This window comes from Pteropus medius, unplaced genomic scaffold (assembly GCF_902729225.1).
Source record: "Pteropus medius unplaced genomic scaffold, Ma_sr-lr_union100, whole genome shotgun sequence".
In the NCBI taxonomy this organism is placed as follows: domain Eukaryota; kingdom Metazoa; phylum Chordata; class Mammalia; order Chiroptera; family Pteropodidae; genus Pteropus; species Pteropus medius.
This window is the reverse complement of record NW_024349798.1, coordinates 4878646-4899485: the sequence shown is the minus strand read 5'-3', so window position 1 is coordinate 4899485 and position 20840 is coordinate 4878646. Positions and strand designations below refer to the sequence as shown.

The window sequence follows — 20840 nt, the reverse complement described above, 5'->3', positions numbered from 1 at the left end:
TCCTCCTCCTCCTCTTCCACTTCTTCCTCCCCTTCCCCTGCTAAGCCTGACCCTCAGGCCTTGCCCAAACCTGCAAGCCCCAAGAAGCCACCCCCTGGTGAGCGGAGGTGAGTGCTGCCTTGCTTGAGATGGAAGGGGTGGGGTGTGACCCTGGGGTGTGAGATCCCTTGCTGGATGTCTCCCAAGGTCTGTGGTGTCTGGTCGTATGGGAGGACTCAGGCTCTTCTCTCCCTACCTACTCTGTTGGGCCCTGTTTTGATGAAAGGGCTGTACCATCCAAGTGGGTGCCCCAGCCAAAATTGGGGATTCCTAGGTTCCTTGCTCTTCCTGCCCCTGATGTGCAGCCTGGTCCCTGGTCCCGGAGAATCTAGCTTTTAAGCCTCCCCGTTGCTACTGCCAGGGCTCTGGTCTGGCCACCGTCATATTCTCCCGACTCTGTCCACAGCCTCTTCCCTGTCTCCCTGCCTCCACGCCATTCTCTTCCACACGTAGCCAGAGGGATCTTTCTAAAACGCACATCTGGTTACTTCCCTCCACTCCACAAATCCTTCCGGGACGCCCTGTGGCCTGCAGGATAAAGCCCCACCTCTGCGGGAATGGCGTGTGAGGCTCTCCACCAACTGGCCTTGCCTGCCCTGTGTTCTCCTCTCCTGCCCGCCCCCACACATGCCCTCTGCTCCAGCCACACTCAGCGCCTTGCAGTCTAAGGAGAACCCCATGCCTTTGGACATGCTGTTCCTTCTGCCTGGAATTCCCTTGTCCGCCTGGTGAACTCCTCGTTCTGCAAGACTCCGCTCAAACAGCACCTTCGAGAAGACTACCCTGCCCCTTCCCTGTGTCTCCCTTCCCTTGGTCCCAGACCCACCTACATCGGTCCCCTTGGGGCTGCTTCCCACACATGGGGCTGAGCAAGCCTCCCTTGGCCTTCATCACCAGACTGAGCCCCTCCAAGGGCAGGGACTGTCTCTATCTTTGTACCCCACTGCCCACCCCCATGCCCTGCCCACTGGGGCACTCGGATGGTGTGCGGGCGGATGGGTGAGTGAGCAGACAAAGGTGGGTCTGAGGCTGGCCCCGTGTGGTATGAGGTTTGGTGGTTGAGACCTGGGGTGGGTGGTCCTGAGTGCTGGCTGGTGGGTTTGGAAGAGTATGGCACTATGGGGACCTGCTCTGCTCCCCAGGTCCCGTAGCCCCCGGAAACCTATAGACTCCCTCCGGGACTCACGGTCCCTCAGCTATTCGCCTGCTGAGCGCCGCCGTCCCTCGCCCCAGCCCTCACCACGGGACCAGCAGAGGTAGGGCCATGGGTGTGTTTTTTGCCTCCTGCAAATAGCAAGCCAGGTCTGGCCATCAGCAACTTACGCAGTTTTGTGGTTCAAAGATGCCAGAGGTTGGAGGTGTGTGGTCTGACATCTGTCCTATGTTGCAGCAGCAGCAGTGAGCGGGGTTCCCGGAGAGGCCAGCGTGGAGATAGCCGTTCCCCGGGCCAGAAGCGCAGGAGGGATACACCTAGCCCCCGCTCCACACGGCACCGTTCCTCCAGGTGTGTTGTCATACTCCAAGACCTGGCTCCTTTCTGAGAGCTCTGGCTGGGACTCTGCATTGATGGCAGTATTTTCTGTTGCAGGTCTCCATGAATGTTTTTTGGGGACTCCCACCATACCCCAAGTTTTGGAGCCACAGGGAGTACCCCCTTCTCCCCAACAGCTGCAGGAGGGGTGCTTGTCCACCCCCCCCTTTGAACCCTGGCAGCATTTTGGGGGGAGGGCTCCCTACTTTCCTGCCTACTCCTTTTTTCTTTGTTCCTGTGAAATGTTAATCTCTGTGAGTTTTTCCTGGTTCACATGTTTTGGGGGGTTGGGGTGGGTGGGAATGAGAATGGGAGTTGCTGGAGGGGAGGATATAGTTCAGGACTCCCCAGTCTTGAGTCAGAAAGGGCACTTTCCCCCCTCTTAAGTTCCAGGGGGAATGGTTTGGGACTTGGGAAGTTGTGTGAGGTGTTCCTAGAAAAAAGGGGCAGGAGTTGAAATTAGTTGGCCCTTACTGCCCCCCAGTGTGACCCTCCCCTCCCAACCTTTCTTCACGTTTCTTAAAGGCATTTTGGTTTTTTAAAATCTGTACAGCAAGAGCAACTTTTTCTGTCAAATAAAAATGAGAAATGCAAGAATTGAGTCTCATTTCTATTATCTGTAGTTTATTAGGAGTGGAGAAGGGCAGGGAGAAGAGCTGCTCTTTACTGACTGCAGCCCCAGGTGTAGGTTCCTTATAGAACACGCCCCCGCCCAAGAGCCAACACCCTGGCTCTGGCTTACACTTTTGTTCCCCTCCTCTGAGCAGGCAGGACAACAGGCACCTGATCCGGAGCCAGTGTGTATTGGGGGTAGGGGGCACTGTGAACACAGCAGGCTGAACAGAAAGGGTAACCTGGGGCTGGGGCTGTAGCTTCCTCAGTCCTCTGCCCATGGCCTTTGAGGGGCAGGCTGGGATGGGGGTGTACTGCTGGGCCCCCTGGCAAGCACGAGGCTGAGGAGCCTTGCAGGGAGTGGGCCCCATCCTGGTGAGCGTGATGCCTGGAATCAGGAGAGGGTGTACAGAAAGAGGCAGCAACCAGGCAGACACCCAAATTTTTTATTGGCAGGAATGGGGCACTGGAGGGTGGGCCCTAGGCCCTCTCACTGCACGGCTTGTTCGTTGGCGCTGCTTCCTGAGTCCTGTGGCTTCATCACGTCAGGCAGCTCTGGTGGGCTGGAAAAGGGCTCGATGCGCAGGGCCTCAAATGCATCATCTAGAGAGGAGAATAGAAAGAACTAGAAGGGGACTGCCACCTCTAGCTTCTGAGGACCTCTAGGCAAACACCTACCCAGGCAAAGTGAGTCTTCTCCATAGCCATGACCTCCCTAACCTCCAACTGCCTGGGATCAGTGGCTCTACTGGAATGTCTCCCACCTCTACAGGGCAAACCTGACCCTGCCTGGCCATCCTTTTCCTCACCCTCGGGACCCATCTTGTTCCCTTCACATCCCCTCTCTACCAAGCAGTGATTTTTTAAAAAACAAAAGATTCTCTTTCATCTCTGCTTAAAACCTTCCAATATATTCTGAATAAAATATTAAATCCTTGCCATTATGTTCTCACATCTCCTGCCACAAGGCCTTTACATTTTGGTCCTCAGCCTGCTATGCAGTGACAGGGTTCAACTCACCACCTTAGAGAAACCTTTCCCAGCCACCGCATATAAGCAAGCATTCAGCATCCCAAAGCCCTGGTCGTTGCCTTGGGAGCACTTAACCACTAGCTGAAAGGACCCTGTTTCTTTTTACCAGCTGCTTTCCCCGCTAAAACATTGGCTCCAAAAAGGCCTTCACTGTTCCTGCTGTCACCTCAGCACAAGTTAATCAGCCACACTTTTCTCCTGTGCTTTCCTTCTGGGAGACTGTTCCCTCCACCTGGCTCAGGGTTCTCAATTGATTAGGCAGCCCAGGGAAAGTAAGCCATGTCTGGCAACAGTTTGGGCTGTCATAACTTTGGGTGGAAGGCTGCAAATACTATCTAATGGGGGTATATGGCCACCTCTGGTAGTGGACAGGTATGCCGCTAAGCATCCTGCAATGCACAAAACAACTCACACAGAATGCTCCAGCCCCAAATATCAATAGAACTGAAGTTTAGACATCTGACTAGCTTAATTTATTAATCTTTCAAGCCACAAATCCACAGTGACAAAAATTATCTCCATCTTTCCCACTCTTGAAATAGTCTGGATGATGACATTTAACATGTGAACACTGTCATCTCCCTAACTGAAATCAGTTTGGGGTGTCTTTTCCTTCTACAAGCTGCACAAGGAAACAACTACCCACCCAGAAGTGCATTTTCACCCGTGGGAGAAGCCAAGAGTAGCCAGTCCATAGTGCACACTGTGGCCCCTACCATCTATCTGTAAAACAGGTCTATCAACATCTTCCAAGAGGTGCTGCAAGCCTACAGGGTGCCTTTGTTCAAATGAGAAAGGGGCACATCCTCTAGGAGAATGCTGCCGAGCCCTGGCTTAGGAAGCAAAATAAGAGATGAGCTTTTAGCCCTCACCTGTGCCCTTCAGAAGGGCATGCCTGTACAGGGTCTGACTTGTACAAAGTCCGCACCAGCTCTACACTTGCCTCAACGTCACTATGAAGGTCAGTGGGAACCCACATAAAGGCCCCCAAGGTTTCCGTTTGCTGAGCACTCTTAAGGCTGGGGGCTGGGTGTGTAGGGGCTTAAGCTGCCTGGCTGTGAGGCTGGCCCTAGTATCACATCCCTTTATGGAGATGGGAACTCCAGGCCAGGAGGGACAGGTTGTGAAGTAGCTGCCTGAGAACACAGCTGCTGAGGTTTAGCAGTTATCCTTATCAAACTGATAAGTGTGGCTAAAGTACACTCCCTCATTAGTCTTTGCTATGTTTTCTTCTAGAAAGCCAAAAAACAATTCCTTGTAGCTTCATTCAAGTTTACGCAGCCATCCACAAGGCCCCTAGGTCCACAGCTGTGAAAATATTTTAAGACCCCTGGTTAAATTTCCCAAGACAAAGAATAAAATTTAAATCTCGTTTTCCTGGGAGAAGATGGGGGTATACTGGAGGGAGGTACACCACCCCAACCACTAGGTTTCTAAACTCTGGGCAGGGTGGTGCTGGTGCATAGTTGACGAGTACAGGCTCTGGGGCAGGCAGGAGGACCTGGATCTGAATCCTAGATCTGGCAGTCCTAGAAAGTGACCTACTTCCCAGGTGCAGTTTGCTCAGCCCTAAAATGAACATCATACAAGTCTGGCCTGTACAGAGGTACTGGGGAATTAAGTGATACACTGCAAATACAGTGCCTGGCAGTGTCTGGCTCAGGAAAAGTCTTAACAGCCTGCATCTGAACCATGGCTCCCCACATAACTACTGGCAAGCCTCAAGTGTCCAAGTCTCCAAAATAGGAATGGCAGAGCTTAACTCCCAGGGCTATCAAGAGGATCAGATGGTATATCCAAAATAAAATGCAGAGCACAGGAACAGGTACTCAATAAGGCCTCTATGAGGTCCAAGATGGTGGCAGTAAAGGTGGAAGCTGAACTCCCATGAGCAAACTCAAATATACACATGTAGAGAGCAATTACTCCTGTGAGACAAATGAGGGCTGAATGAACAGCTAAATAAGGGAAAGAGACCAAATAGAGAAAGCTGAGAAGCAGTGCTGGGAAGCCACAGTAGCCTTCTGAGAGCTGTGGGAACTCTTCTCAGAAGAGCCAGTGAGCACCATTATTTACATTTCCTATACTTGACAGAGTAGGGAGCTCTTCACAGATGCTTTGGCCTACCTGCGGGATCACCACTGGGTGTTCTTGGCTACCCAGCCTTTTGCCTCCCAACAAAGAACAAGCAGGAACAGGGCATCACCACAAACAGCTGGCCTCCCTGCCAGGAGCCACTCCAGCCCCCACTGGGCAGCACCCCAGGTGAAAGCCTACACATATATCACTTCTGCACTAGACCACTTTCTGTACAACGAACAAAAGAGAGACTCTATAGAGAATGGTGGGGAGCCACTGGAGCTCTCCAGAGATTTGGGAATTCTACAAGGTTGGAGGCACCACAGTTGTTTCCCTGCAGTTGTTTACGTCACCCTCCACACCTCCACAGGGTGGGCAAGGTGCTCTGGCCCACCTGCAAGGTCCCTGCAGTGTGTTCCTAGACACCACCTGAGCCCATTTCAACCCTGAACAAAAGGAGCAAGCAGGATCAACAGGGCATCACTATACGCACTTTCCCACCAAAAACCACTCTGGCTCAGTGAGCCAGTGCCCCAGGTGCCTCCTGCCAACCTGCCAAAACCACGCAGCACACACAGCCTACTTAAGGCCACTTTTACAAGACGGGGATAGACAGCTATTTTATCTTATTCATGTAAACAAACATGGAATGTCAAACAAAATAAAAGGCTGAAAAATATCTCTTAAATGAATGAAAAAACAAACAAACCCTAAGGAAATGGAGACAAGTAATTTGCCAGATAAAGAATTCAAATAGAGTCATAAGGATGCACCCCAAACTTGAGAGTGGAATAGAGGAACTCAGAACTTCAACAAAGAGTTATAAGATATAATTAAAAAAAAAAATGTAGACTTGAAGAATATAATTACTGAAGCTAATACAGAAAAATAGATTAGCAACCTATAATACAAACTAGAAGTAATCAACCAATCAAAACAGCAAAAAGAATTTAAAAAACAAGGATGGTTTAAGGGACCTCTGGGATAACATCAAGTGCTCAAACATTCAAATTATATGGATCCCAGAAGGAGAAGAAAGAGAAAGGAACTGGCTGAAAACTTTCCTAACCTGGGAAAGGAAACACATCCTGGTCCAGGAAAAAAACAGTTCCAAACAAGAGTTCCAAAAAGACCCAAACCAAGACCTATTGTAATTAAAATGGCAAAAATTAAAGAGACAATCTTGAAGGAAGCAAGAGGAAAACAATGAATTACATACACCCCATTAGGCTATCAGCTGATTTCTCAGCGGCAACTTTACAGGACATCTTTAAAATGCTGAAAAAAGGAAGCTACAATCTAAAATAATTTGCCCAGCAGGGTTATTCAGAATTGAAGTAGAAATAGAGTTTCCTAAACAAGCAAAAACTAAAGGAGTTCATCACCATTATATCAGCTTTACAAGAAACATTAAAGGGTCTTCTTTAAGCAGAAAAGGAAAGTCCATAACCAGAAATAAGAAAATATGAAGGAAAAAATATCTCACAGGTAAGCTAGATGTTAATTAATGCAGCAAAACACATATCAAAAGCTACTACGAAAGTTAAAAAAAGGTATCAAACAACTCAAACTACAATAAGTAGAGGATGTACAACACAAAAATATGTAAACCATGACATCAATAACATAAAGCGTGGAGAAATAAAAATATAGTCCTTACAGAATACATTTGAACTTAAAGACCTTAAAATAGACTGCTGTGATATACATATACCTCATGGTAACCGGAAACCAAAAACCTACAAAAAATACACAAAAGAACAAAGAGTAAGGAACCCAAAGAAAACGCTAAAGAAAAACAGCAAACTACAAGGGAAGAGTTCCAGAGAAGAACAGAACAGACAACTATAAAAACAACCAAAAAACAACAAAATGGCAATAAGTACATACTTATCAATTACTTTAAATGGAAATGGAGTAAATGCTCCCATAAAAGTAGGGTGGCTAAATGCATTAAAAACACATGACCCATCTATATGTGCTTACAAGACTCCAAATTGAAAAACACATACAGCCTGAAAGTGAAGGAATAGAAAAAGGTACTCCACACATATAGAAATGAAAAGAAAGCTGGGTAGCAACACCCATATCGGACAAAAAGACTTTTAAAAAAATGTAAAAAAAAAAAAAAAGACAAAGGAGGACATTACATAATTATAATGGGGTCAATCCAAGAAGAGGATATAACAATCATAAATATCTATGCACCCAAAATAGTAGCACCTGAACATATAAAGCAATTTATTAATGGACATAAAGAAAAAACTCCATAATAATAAAATAATAGTACAGGATTTTAATACTCTACTCACATCAATAAATAGATCATCTAGACAGAAAACTAATAAGGAAACAATTGCCTTATATGTCACATTAGACCAGATCAACTTAATAGATATTATTAGAGCATTTCACCCAAAACTGCAGAACACACATTTTTCCCATAGTGCACATGCAACATTCTCCAGGACAGATGATATATTAGGCCGCAAAGCAAGCCTCAATAAATTTAAGAAGACTGAAATCATATCAAGCATCTTTTTCAACCAAAATGGCATGAAACTAGAATCAACTATAGGAAGAAAACTGGAAAAAACATAAATATGTGGAGGCTAAAGAACAGGCTACTAAACAGAAGTATTAAAGAAGAAATTAAACAAAAAAAATCAAAAACTTTTGAAACAAATGATAATGAAAACACAACTTCTCAAAATACTTAGCATGCAGCAAAAGCAGTTCTAAGAGAAAAATTCACAGCAATATAGGCCTACCTAAAAAAACAAGAAGATTCCCAAATAAACAATATAATTCTAAACATAAAGGAACAACAAAACCCAAAGTAAACAGAAGGAAATGATTAAGATCAGAGCAGAAATAAACCAAATAGAAATTTAAAAAACAATACAAAAGATAAATACAACTAAGAGCTGGTTCTTTGAAAAGATAAACCAAATTTACAAACCTTTAGCCAAACTCATCAAGGAAAAAAGAGAGGACCCAAATAAATAAAATCATAAATGAAATAGAACGTACAACCAACACCACAGAAATACAAAGAATCATTAAAGAATACTGCAAACAATTATATGCCAACAAACTCAACAATTTAGAAGACATGGATACATTTCTAGAAGTATATACCCTTCTAAGACTGAACCAGAAAGAAACACAAATCTAAACAGACTAATTTCTAGCAATGAAATTGAAGCAATAACCAAAAAACTCCCAACAAATTAAAGTCCAAGACCAGATGGCCTCACAGGTGAATTCTACCAAAGATTCAAATAATAATAAATACCTATCCTTCTTAAACTATTTCAAAAAACTGAAAGGAAAGAATGCTTCTAAACTCATTCTACGAAGCCAGCATTACCCTGATTCCAAACCAGAGACATCACAAAAAAAGAAAATTACATGCCAATATCCTTGATGAACATAGATGTAAAAATGCTCAACAACATATTAGCAAACCAGATTCAACAATACATGAAAGGATTATACAACATGACCAAGTAGGATTCATACCATGGATGCAAGGATGGTTCCACATCTGTAAACCAATCAACCTATACATCACATTAGCAAAATAAAGCATAAAAACCATATCATCTCAATAGATGCACAAAAAGCATTTTGAAAGAATTCAACACCTTTTTATAACAAAAACTGTCAACAAAGTGGGTAAAGAAAAAACATCTCAACATAATAAAGGCTATATATGACAAACCCACAGCTAATAACACAATCAATGGTGAAAGCTTGTCAAAAATAAAGTAAATGGAGCCACTGTAAGAAGGAGCCAAAGCTGCCATGCCAGGGGAGCTGCCTTTCATGTCTTAAACTTCAAATCTTTGGAATGTTAAGGCAAAATAACCTTTGGAATGGACCCAAAGCAACATTGTACCCCAAAGAACTGTTTGAAAAGATAACAAGAAAGCACTTATTATGACTACTGGACTGAAAATTAAAAACATTGTTTAGAATTAACATCAGTATGTTACCTGCACCAACAGAAATACCTCCTATTGATATAATCGTTCTCCTGTTTCTTATAAATACCCATTGCCTTTGTCTCCTAATCAGAACATTATTTGAGCTTCTGCACGAATCAAAGCTTCCCAAATAGCTTTTTTTTTCATCTCAAATAAATGCTTCTTGTCTCTTACTTTGAAAGGCCTTCCTTTTTATTTTCAAGTTAAGAAGCTGAAAGCTTCTATGGCCATGCCACCCTGAACGTGCCCGATCTCATCTGATCTTGGAAGTTAAGCAGGGTCGGGCCTGGTTAGTACTTGGATGGGAGAATACCAGGTGCTGTAGGCAATTAAAAAAAAAAAGGCTGAAAGCTTTTCCTCTAAGATCAGGAACAAAACAAACAAGAATGCCGCCTATCACCACTTCTATTCAACCTACTGAAAGGTCTTGCCACAGCAATCACACAAGAAAAATAAAAGGCATCCAAACTGGAAAGGAACAAGTAAAACTCTCATTATCTGCAAATGATCTGATACTATATGAAGAAAACCCTGAGGACTTCACCAAAAAATTTAGTATAGTCACAGAATACAGAATCAATATAAAAAAATCTGTTGAATTTCTATATACCAATAACTAACGATCAGAAGAAATTAAGAAAACAATCCCATTTACTTCAAAAATGTAAATACTCAGGAATACATTTAGCCAAAGAGGTGAAAGATCTGTACTTTGAGAACCAGAAGACATTGAAGAAATGGAAGATACAAATAACTAAGTGGAGTAAGTCAGAGAAAAAACAAATACCAAGATTTCACTCATCCATGAACGCTTTAAATAAAAACAAAACAAAAAAAAATGAATAAACAAAACAGAAACAACAACAGATCTAGAGAACAAGCTGATATTTGCCAGAGAGGAGAATGGGGGTATGGGAATAAAAGGAAAAGTCCTCTGTAAAGGTAACTTGGTATCATGACTAGGGATCTCTGAATCCTTCATGAACTAGGCTTCCATTTCTTCAAGCATCTTGTTTGCTTCTCTTTTTTTGTTTGTGAGGGAAATAAATACATTGTCACAAGATATTGCCTGATGTTTGTATACTGGGAAGACACTGTCCTAGAGACTTGGAAAAACTGCAGGATCCCTGACAATCTCTTTCTTTGGCTGTTTCCACCCTGCCTGGCTGCCCTTCTCACCTGCTCGGAAGGCCAGCCCCACAGTGGCTGGGGCCTGCGGTCGCGCTGTCTGACTGGTGAATCCACACTCACCCAGTGTCTTGCCATCATCCAGAAGCTGGTCATCCTGAAGAAAGAGGCAAGCAAGGTCTCAGGAGAAGCCCCAGGAGGATCAAGCCCTAAAGACTTCTTTGGTCAGCAACTACACTGGAAGTCAGAAGGGGTAAGAGAGACAGCCCAAAGTAGGGCCCAGGACCACCCCAGAGTTTATCAAACACAGTTTCCAGGGCTACACTCAAGATTTTCCAAATCAGAACTTCCCAGGGTAGGGCTCTGGAATCTGCTCCCCACCCCATCCCCACCCCCACCCCCAGCCTGAACTGCAAGTGAAGAGCCAGTGACCCAACCTGGCCACAGGCAGACCTGGTTTGAATCCTAGCTTTGCCCCTTGGACAGTTATCTTTTTGATGTGAAATTTCCTTAACTGTAAAATGAGAATTATTGGAATTCCCAACTCACAGGGTAGCTGGGTTGTTTCAGTGAGTGAAGGAATAGCACAGCCAGTGGGAAGGGTCCTTATCAGGGAAGCCCCAGTATGTATCAGGAAGAAAAGGCCTTTAGAGACCAAGGGAGAGTGAAAGATCAGTTTTCTAGTTTCCAGCCAAAAATTAAATCAATGCACTTAGGTGAGAGACCTCCCACTGCCAGAAACTTCAATCAAGGGTTGACACACCGGATTCCCCAGAGAAAACCCAAACTCCCAAGCTATCCTTGATGGGTAACTACAGCCAGTTCCGAAGCAGTGAACAGGGAGGCAGGCTTTTAGAGCATCGGCAAGTTGGGGACTTATAGTTGTTAGGTGAAGAACTGGCAAAAACTGACTCATCCTGACACTCTCCCTTTCTTTGCATCAAAGAGTGTCGGGGTTGGGGGGGCGGTGCAGTGTGATTCTGATGGGCCTACAGAAGATTACGGGCACCGGGATCAAATCTTGGCTGTTAAGTGGCCACCTCGCGAACCTCAGTTTCCTTAACTACACAGCAACGATGTCAAGAGCCAGCACGTTGCCAGGGGGCCGTTGTAGGGATCAGATGCGACGCTGGCCCTCTGCACTCAGCACAGGGCCTGGAGGGCGATTTTAATGCCATCCTTAGTCGATACCTCCCGTGTAGCGAGCGCTATCGGCGCTTCATCTTCCCGAGTCCCAACAACGGCTCCACGAGGGGAATTCGACCCGCGGCGGCCGCCACTGTTTACATCAACGACGCGATCGCTGTGAGCCCACGGCCAGGCTTAGGTTCTGGGCAGCGCCCGCCCCCAGCCCCAGCCCGGGCCCTTGCCCGGCCCCCGCCCGCCTGAAACCGGCGGGGCCGCACCTTGTACAGCCGCTGCTCGTCAGGAGGCCGCTTAAGAATGCCCTCGACGATACGCTTCAGCTCAAACACGGTACTCGACTCCTTGGCGTCCGTGAAAATGGTGGTCTTGTGGCGTCGGATCATAAGGAACACGTCCTAGGGGTGGCGGGCCGGCGTGAGCGCGGAGCCCAGTCCCCCCCGCGCGGCCCGACGCCCCCGCCGCCCCCGGCCCCGGACCAGCGCCCCTCCCCCCGCACCCGCTCACCATCTCAGCAGCTGCCTCTACCACTCGACGCGCCGGCGCGACCGCGCTCCGCCCCGTTCCCGGCGGACCGCGCGCTGCCCCCCAGCGTGCCCTGCGCCTGGCGGCCACGCCCCAGTGGCCTCCATTTTAAACGATCCGCAAGCGAGTCGCTCACTCCCAAGGTCCGGCCGCCATCTTGGCGCCGTGGCGCGGGGCAGCTCGGATTGGCATGGTGGGAGTCGGGGGGCAGGGCGGAGCTGGGGGTGGGGGGAACGCGGAGGTGGTGCGCTAGCTTGGAAGTGGCAAAGGTGAGGTGCTCGCGAGCGAGACGCGGGCGTAAACCCAGCCTCCTTTTCGGAATATCGGGGACTACCTTCATCAGCGTAGGGTACCTCTACATCTCAGGGAGGGTAAATGAATGATGTGCATCTTGGTCATCGGAGAGGCAAGACGTTCGCATCTCAGTGAGACCTGGGCTGCCATATTGAGAGGTCTGACTCATGATTCTGAGGCTTCCTGGCGGCCATTTTGAGGAGTGTAAGGAGTGTGCAGCCTTGGGTATAAGGATTGTTTCTAGTTCAGAGAGGCTTTATGGTCTGTAGGGAACTTTTGTTGGTGTTAGGGAGTGGACCAGGCGAACTTCCTGGGAAGACGCATTTGGCATGGCCGAAGTTGACGCTCTCCTACCAAGGAGGAGGAAAGAGAAACCCCCTGGTCCCAGGGGCCTTGGGCACCTGCCCACCTCCCAGCCTTGTTCTGCTTAGGCTCTGGAAAGGCTTGTAGACTTGATTTCCTTGTTTAGCCACCTTTCTACAGTCTAGGCCTTCCACTTTGGATGTTGGTCACTGTCCTGTGTCACCCCAAATTGTAGTTACGCTAGTGCGAGGGATGGAGGCTTTTCTCTCACTTAACCACTCCTTGGGAGAGGAAGAGCCTCAGCTGGCTGTTGCTGATGTTTGTCAGGGGAGGCATGCTGTGGCACCCAGCAAGAGCTGAGCCAGTGGATAGCCCTGGACATCAAACAGCTTTGCAGTTGTGGGGCTGCAGTTTGAGAATTCTTGAAGGTGAGCGAAATCTGAAGATGCTGCTGCGTTTGTAACGGGGGCAGGTGTCCTTGCCTCTCTCAGGACAGAAATCAAGAGAGTGGGCGAAACAATTTTGCAGAGAAAAAGATTTATTAAAGCAAGAGCTTGATGCACCAAGGGAGTGCACTCTGAAAGAGAATGGATGTGGCTCCCCAAAGTTTATAGGTACAGCGGTTTTATAGGCTCTTGTGATTGGGGGGCCATCTCTTTCTCTTTTCTTCCTCTACAGAGTATGTTGAGGCGGGTCCTGCCAGTGTATCTACATGCTACTTCATGTGTGGCATGTCTCATTAGCATCTTAAATCTCCACCTAGGGGAGTATTTTACTATGATAATGAGACAAGTTAATTATAGGACAGCCCTTTTTAATGTGCATGTGTAACTTTAGAAACTTTTCTTGGGCCCACTTATCTCTCGCGTGATTATGGTTCTGTCCACTCATTGTTTCTTATTGGCCAGGGAATGTGGCTCACGGTGGTTTTCCCCAGCTGCAGATTCCAGCTACATGACTACCTTTCATGACCACCGACCACATCTTGGCCCTGAATCAAGCTGGTGGCTAACCACACAGGCTTTGGGCTCTGACCAGCTGGTATTCAAGTCCTTGCTCCAGTGCTGCTTGTGCAGCTTTGGGCAGTTAATCTCACCGAGGCCCAGTTTCCTCTTCCAGATGAAAGAATAACCGTTTCTAAAGTTTATGAGTCTCTTCAAGAGTTAGTGCTCAATAAATATTTCATAAACTTCAACCGTAGTTATTTTTGACCTCTACTCTCTGGTTCCTCAGGAGCCCTCTGAAGTCCCTTCCCCTCCTGTGACTCTTCCCTCCCTGCACCTCAAGGCAGCCCTGGCTCCCTGCTGGCAGGCCAGCTCCTGGCTGACCTCCACCTGGGCTCCATCCCCTGAGTCAGGAGGCAGTGGACACATAATTGGTGGGGTAAGTCCTCGGCTTAAGGTTTCCTTATGAATCTCAGTATCTTTGTGTACAGGGAGTTGGAAGCTTTAGATACTCTGCTGCTGAGGAGGGAGAGGGAAGGGAGAGTGGGGTGTGGACAGTGAAGGCCAAGGAGGTTGAAGTTTCTTGTTCCTTCAGCAGTTCTAGAAACTGAGCTCTGTCTACAGGGATGGGTGATCCTTGGCCTAGAAATGAGAAGATGGCAGGTCCCAGGTATATGAAGGTGGGCAGGGAGCTGTAAAGGGTCTAGGCTGGTCTCCAGACACAGGTGTGTGGGGGAGTCCTGGGCCTGGAGGTTCTGGCCAAGACTAGGGTACAGCCCCAGACTTACTCCAGGAATGATGGGGTAACAGGAAGGCAGAAACTCCAGCCAGGCCTGCCCAAGGGCTCCTTGCGCCTCTTGGGCAGAGGTTATGATGCCAGGTGGCCCTTATTCCTGAGCCTGGTGGAGGCCACCCCACGCCCAGGTACCTCCATTGCACTGGGTAAAATCTAGATTTATTTCCTCTTGCTGTGTGACCAATGACTACAAACAGCAACTTAAAACAAGACAAATTTATTAAGTCACAGTTTTGGGGGCTGAAAGTCTGGGTGGACTCAGCTGGGTTGACCTGATGGGCTCTCATCTGGATGCTAGGGGGAAAGTTTGTTTCCATGCTCTGTCGGGTGTTGGCCAGATTCAGTTTCTTGCGATTGTACCACTGAGGTTTCCCTCTTCCTAAAGTCAGCCAAGGCTGCCCTCAGCTCCTGGAGGCTGCTTGCAGTTCCTTGCCACGTGACACACCCTCTCCCTACCATCTTCAAAGCTAGTGATGGGAGAACTAAATCCCTCCACACTTTGAATCTTGGCACTAAATCCCTCCACACTTTGAACCTCCCTGGGTTCCTCCAGAAAAAAAAGGGGCACACAGGCCAGGCTGGGCACTAGCTTACTTGCCTATCTCTGAGTATTCAGCCCCAGCCCTGGCTGGAGCTGTAGAGGATAAATGAACAGGAAGGGGAAAGTAGGGGTTTGAGACCCTGACTCGTGGGAGGCTCCTGGAGGGGGACTGGCAGCTCTGGTTTGGTGAGCCCCAAGGAGGAGGAGGCAGGGGATGGATAGATGGATGGAAAGATGGCCCCTTAGCTTTATCAGGCCTCTGAATCTCAAGTCAGAAGTGGCAGGGTTGAGGGAATGTGCAGGTCCCAAGATGTACCAGGTAGCATCTGATTCCAGGTCAGTGAGTGTCACCACATCAAAGGCTGAGGCAAGCCTGAATCCAGGGGCTGTAAATGGCCACATTGGTATAGACACCTGGACGGTTGGGCAGGGCACAACCTTTGCCCCAGCTCACCACGCCTGCCAAGACCCAGCGCCCAGACTTCAAGCAGGTCAGGGGTCCCCCCGAGTCACCCTGTAGGAGAAAGGCAACCTTAGATCCTGGCCCTCTGGAGACTATGGCAGTCCTAGGGTTCCAGTCCCTTAGGTGGTACATCTGGGTTGGGGGCCAGGACACTGAACCTGGAAGGGGTACCTCTTGGGTCCTGGGTTCAAGGGAGGTAGGGTGCTGGACACGGGAGTGTGGACTCCAGAGGTTCCAGGCAGCTTCACGCACCTGGCAGGCATCCTTGTGGCCCTGGACGTAGCCAGCACACAGATTCCCTGGGAGCACTATGTGCTGAGCAAGGGGCACGTTGGTGCCCACGTGATAGAGGCGGTCACAGGTGTGCGAATCCAACAATGGCACCCTTACTCCCTGCAGAGGTCGCCACTCCGGGAGTGGCACTAGGAGAAGAAGGGGGATTTATGAAAGATGAGAGAGGGTCTGGGTAACCAGGGGTGGGTGGGAGGAGTCGCACCTGAGAATCTGACCTGAAGGACTGGGAAGAGGTTTGAGTGACTAAAGGGTCCCAGGGTGAGGCAATGGGGGGTGGGATTCCCCAGCAGGGAGTTAAAGGGGGAACTCCTGGTTCTCCCCCAGTGCCGCTGTGCCCTACCTCTCCTCACCTCCTGGGTGGAGGCTACCCCAGCCAGTGACCCAGCACAGAGTACCCGGTGGCAGGTGGGCCCTGGGCTCTGGCAGGCAGACGGGCTGGACTCGGGAGCTTAGGGGCACGGGTCGGTGCAGCTGCAGCAGCGCCAGGTCGCCGCGGGCCCTGTCTTCGGAGTAGTCCGGGGACAGCAGCATCCTCCGCACGGGCTCCAAGAGAGCGCGGGGCGAGGCAGGACCCAGGTGCAGCGCCCCGAGGCGCACGCGGTACTCAGAAAGCAGCGCCTGCCTGTGTGACAACAGTGGGGCTACTTACAGCAGCCCCTCCACCAACCCTAGTAGTGCCCTAGTTCCCGAAGCCTCCCCGCGCCGTCTCAGCGCCTCTGCCAGGTTGTTTCTCGCTTTCCCTGGGCCTTGTTCCCCCCACACCCGCGTATTACCCTTGCTCGCGCCCATCGCCCGCCCGCTGACCTCGGGAAGCAGTGCGCTGCTGTCAGCACCCACTGGGGGGCGATGAGCGAGCCGCCGCACACGTGCGCCCCGCGGTGCTGGATGCTCGCCTGCCACGGCCACTCTCCGGCCCGGGCGTCCTGGCCCCCCACAATCCGACTGAACACACGAGGCTGCCCGCAGGCTGCGAGAGGACAAGGGGGACGGAAAGGGTGGGCAGAGTACTGAGGGCCTGAGAGGCGAGTGGAGGCTGGGAGACAAAGGACCAAGGAGACAACCCCAGGGAGGGGTTGGCTCCCAGGGTGGAGTGGGGACCCTAAGGCTTCCTGACCTGCAGACTCCAGCGTCTTAGCAGCTCCTGGAGGAGGAAGCAGGGAAAAGATTGGTTATGGATTTGGTGTCAGGTAAGGGAGTGAGGGGAAGGGAGGTCAGAGATTAGAAGGAGGGTGGAACATTTATGGCACAGACCTGGTGCCAGGATTTTGTGCAGTCTGTTACCTGATTTAACCCTCCCCAGAGCACTGTGAGGTGGGGACTTATACCCATTATGCAAATGAGCACATTGGGGTTTGGAGAACCCAAGGTTAGTGACAGAAAACTTGAATCACTGAAGCCAAGATTAGGATGCCCTGGAGTGCTCTAGGGGAACCAGGCCAGAAGGGGGTGAGATGGGACATCTACTAGCCAAGGTCCCTGTAGTCAGCACTCATAGCCCGCCCCCTCCTCTCCTCCACTCACCCAGTACCAGTAGGAGCAGGACCCGGAGACAGGAAGACTCCTTCATTCTGTCTTCAGGACTGGCTCAGGGGTTGGACTCTGGTGAGAGCCTGCAGAGAGAGGGCAAGGTCCTAGCCCAGAGCACTAGGCACCCGCAGAGGCCCTTCTGTCTTCACTCAGACCCTAGTTGATCCCAGACCTATCATGGCCCAGGTTCTATCTGCTTCCCTCTGCCCAGACCCCAAGGACCACCCCTGCCCCCCCATCCCCCTGAGAGATTTGGGCACCCCAGACCTCCAGGAGAGCCTTGGAACCTGGCCCCTTCCCCATCCTCTATTGCCTGACAGCTACCCCCACCTGCCCTGGAAGCCCCTGGTCCCTGCTGTCACCTTCACGGCCTGGTACCCTCCTTACTGACTGGGCTGGGGGAGGATGTGGGGGCTTAAAGGGCCAGGAGGGGTAGGGGCCTGGCGAGGGGATAATTAAGGAGGCCAGGGCGGGGCTTCAGCTTCACCTGTCCTGCCTCAAACAAAGATGCTTTGAGCAGTGCTTTCGAGGTGGCAGGAAAAGGATACTTGCATTTCTTAAAAGCCTGGTTTGGGCCAAGGTGCTGAGAACTGGGGCCAAGAGCCTGGGCCCAACTCAGCTAGGGTGGTGGGGTGGGGGGAGGGGGCCTGCGGTCAGGCCAGGAAGCTCCAGAGGATCCTTGGCAGCTCACCTCCAAACCTGACCCTGGCTCCTGGCTTCTTGCAGTCGCTGGGGCATCTGAGCACTATTGTTCCGTGCAGAAATTCCGGCTTGGCTGGCCCCACATGGAACCCAGACCTCAGGCCTGGGCCAAGTGTTCTCTGGACGGGAGCCTTTGTGAGCTGCATGACCCCAGCAGTCCTGTCACCTCACCGAACATCAGTTTTCTCATTGTAACAGGAGGAAGGGAAGTTCCAGCCTTACGGGGCTGCCTGAGGTTATGAAGCCCAAGTGCAGTGCCCCTACACACCTGCACTGCTGTCAGGGGTGGCTGTAGGGGCAAGGCAGAAGCCAGGAGGGCACCCCCTTCTGACAACTCCCCCACCTGCCTCCCCACAGTGGGGAGCTGTGAGCCAGGAAACAGAAGGGAGGAATCTACAGCAACCAGAGCTCCTCGTGCATCTTGAGCTCACAGCACTTTGGGATCTTGTAAAATTTCAGATCTGCCTGAACAAGTGCTCTTGAATCTGCCCAGCTGGCCTATTTCCTTGGCCATGCTGAGTTTGGGTTCTGGGAGCCCAATGAGGGGCCAGACACACTTAATGCCATCTTCTACCACTAAGCTACAGTATGGTGCTGCAGCAGCTCCCTAGGTGCTGACATTCTCACGGGGGCCTGCTCCAGCTTGGAGCACCCATGCCCTCAGGACACCCTCAACCCATGGGAGTCAGGAGAGAAGTGCCCACACTGAGCATCCTTGTCTTGCAGAGGCCCGATGCAGGGCTGCGTTCCCCATGATTTTTCAGAGGGCCCCCATGGGACTGCACCTCACTCAGTTGCCCACAACAGTAACCTCCTCATTCAGGCAAATGTCATCAGGTTCTTCCTTCCCTGCCTCAGTTTCCCTCCTCACCAGGGCTTCTTGGTATCACCTCCCAAATAAAATACACCCCTGTCCTGGTCTCAGGTTGGCCTTTGGGAGAGCAGAGTAAGACCAAGAGCCCCTGACATCTGTGTGATGGGGACACCAGCATGAGAAGTGGGGTGTTCAGGGGTTTTTCCTCCACTGTACCCCAGCCTTCCTGGTGCTACTAATGTCCTTTCATAAATTATCTTTCTAGTTGAACGAACCCAAGAGGGTTCTGCTGTTTGCAACCCAAACCTGTATAGTACAGATGGGTGGAAAAAGATTTAGGAGTTAGGGAGTGGTCTTGGGGTGAATGGGACACAGGTGACCACGAGGGTGTCCAGGAAGTCACCTGAGTCCACGGAATGCTCTGCAAGGCATCAGTTTGAACATGCACATGTGTTTATTAGCAAATGACACTGAAAGGGACCAGAGCCTGATCTAGCAGAGTGTCCTGCCACTGGGGTGCCCACAGCCCTGGGTGAATGTGCCCAGTGTTGTAGTAACTACTGTACCCTCACAGGCTCAGCAGTGCTCAGGCCAGCTGCACAAGGAGAGCAGCCCAGAGCAGAACAAGGAGCAGCAGCAGTGGGCAGGGGTCTGGCCTGGGTGTGCTGTGGGCCATGATCATCCGGATCCAGGTGAAGTACCTACTGACATTGGTGTAGACACCAGGCCGGTTGGGCCTACCACAGCCTATTCCCCAGCTCACGATTCCAATCTGATACCACAGCCCATTCTCTTCACAGGTCAAGGGTCCACCTGAGTCACCCTGGGGAGAAGAATGGGTAAGCCTGGCCTGGGGTGGGGCAGGAGGGACCAGTGGAGAGGCCGGGAGAACACATAGGGCTTTGGAGCTGGGCAGGTTGGATGCAAACCCTACTCCTCCCCCTGGAAGTGACCAGACCTCAGTTTCTGTGTCTGCAAAGTGGGACAATAGTCTTTACCCCTCGGGTTTCACATGAGATTCAAAGGAGGTGCAATTAATGCAAAATGAGAAGCTTATTTTACAGGCAGGATAAGTAAGGGCTGCAATGATTTTCTCATGAATAAACTCTGAGGGTGGATTGGTGGGGGTCGTGGGGGTTGCTCTCAGGCTCAAGGTTGAGAGAGGTGGTGCTTGGTTCCAGCAAGGCCCTGGTTGGGGCAGGGGCACTCACTCTGCAAGCATCGCGGCCGCCATTCTCAAAGCCAGCACAAATCATGTCTTCCCAGATTCTATTGGGCCGTTGAAACATTTGGTTACACCTGGAGTTGTTTATGATGGAGACCTGCACTTCCTGGAGCATGTAGGGAGATGGCAGCTCTGCATGAGAGTGGAGGGAACAGAGAAAGACAGCATCCTGAGCCTCTCCTCTGCCATCTGGTTGGGAGAAATGATATGAGTTATAGGGATGGGGGTCCCTGGGGGACCCACAGTGCTTGGGCCATTGCTCTTGATGAGTCTGCTGCTCTAGCCCAGCACATCACAGATGTGACCAATATCACAGAATGACCCCAATGGCTGGACAGGCTGTTACAGTAGCTCCCTGAGACTCGGATTCTCTATCTGAAGCATGTAGATAACAGTCCCTGCTCAAGCCAGTGGAGAGAGACCTTAGCATGCACAGGAGGTGAGACTAACACAGCCGCAATTGTTTATGATTAGTATACTGCAGCTGCAAGATCCAGGCCGAAAACTTCCCAAATTTGATGAAAGATGTGAATCTATACACTTAAGAATCTGAACAAACTTGAGTAGGATAAACACAAGGAGATGCATACCGAAACACATTTTCATCAAAATATCTAAAGACAAAGACAAAGGGAGAATTCTTGTACACAGCAAGAGAAAAGCTACACATCAAGTATAAAGAATCTTCAACAAGATTAACAGCCTAACTCTTTTCAAACACTCCAGAGGCCAGAAGGCAGTGGGAAGACATATTTGAATGAAAGCCTAAAACAGTTAATGAATTTTATATCAGGCAAAACTACCCTTCAAAAAATTAAGGAGACTTAGGAAGACCAGGTGCTGTAGGTGTCAAAAA

General features: G+C 49.8%; 4 protein-coding genes, 1 long non-coding RNA gene and 1 pseudogene across 24 annotated transcripts in view; 3 read left to right on the top strand and 3 right to left on the bottom strand.

Annotated features, from left to right (window-relative positions):
* The window catches only part of SRRM2 (serine/arginine repetitive matrix 2), an 18683-nt gene extending 16516 nt beyond the window's left edge, over positions 1-2167 (top strand). For 6 of the 20 annotated variants that reach the window (XM_039885066.1, XM_039885065.1, XM_039885060.1 and 3 more), the window contains 4 exons: positions 1-107; positions 1182-1295; positions 1430-1543; positions 1628-2167. The exon at positions 1-107 is cut by the window's left edge. In XM_039885066.1, the coding sequence (XP_039741000.1) occupies positions 1-107; positions 1182-1295; positions 1430-1543; positions 1628-1637 (345 nt within the window). In that variant the 3' untranslated portion in view covers positions 1638-2167. Of the gene's footprint in view, positions 108-445; positions 1296-1429; positions 1544-1627 lie in introns of those variants that run through there. The other 14 variants (XR_005657799.1, XR_005657797.1, XR_005657801.1 and 11 more) reach the window with 10 other exon arrangements.
* Positions 2168-2608: 441 nt separating this feature from the next.
* Positions 2609-12213, bottom strand: ELOB (elongin B). Its single transcript, XM_039885078.1, has 4 exons — positions 12064-12213; positions 11820-11954; positions 10465-10570; positions 2609-2785 (listed from the first exon to the last, which is right to left on the bottom strand). Exons 1-4 carry the CDS (start codon positions 12064-12066, stop codon positions 2673-2675), a joined length of 357 nt encoding a protein of 118 aa, XP_039741012.1. The 5' UTR covers positions 12067-12213; the 3' UTR covers positions 2609-2672.
* LOC120620638 (uncharacterized) lies at positions 9505-9613 on the top strand (annotated as a pseudogene).
* An 80-nt stretch (positions 12214-12293) lies between the features above and the next one.
* LOC120620290 (uncharacterized) lies at positions 12294-13873 on the top strand. The gene is made up of 2 exons (XR_005657807.1): positions 12294-13106; positions 13616-13873. It is a non-coding gene; the product is annotated as an uncharacterized LOC120620290 (long non-coding RNA).
* A 1429-nt stretch (positions 13874-15302) lies between these two features.
* Positions 15303-17301, bottom strand: LOC120620289 (serine protease 33-like). Its single transcript, XM_039885079.1, has 6 exons — positions 17238-17301; positions 16831-16857; positions 16521-16683; positions 16067-16338; positions 15675-15844; positions 15303-15473 (listed from the first exon to the last, which is right to left on the bottom strand). Exons 1-6 carry the CDS (start codon positions 17281-17283, stop codon positions 15315-15317), a joined length of 837 nt encoding a protein of 278 aa, XP_039741013.1. The 5' UTR covers positions 17284-17301; the 3' UTR covers positions 15303-15314.
* Positions 17302-18136: 835 nt separating this feature from the next.
* The window catches only part of LOC120620286 (serine protease 41-like), a 10030-nt gene continuing 7326 nt past the window's right edge, over positions 18137-20840 (bottom strand). Inside the window, exons 5-6 of the mRNA XM_039885076.1 lie at positions 19971-20116; positions 18137-19582 (exon numbers count right to left, since the gene is read on the bottom strand). Of these exons, the coding sequence (XP_039741010.1) occupies positions 19346-19582; positions 19971-20116 (383 nt within the window). The 3' untranslated portion in view covers positions 18137-19345. The remainder of the gene's footprint in view (positions 19583-19970; positions 20117-20840) is intronic.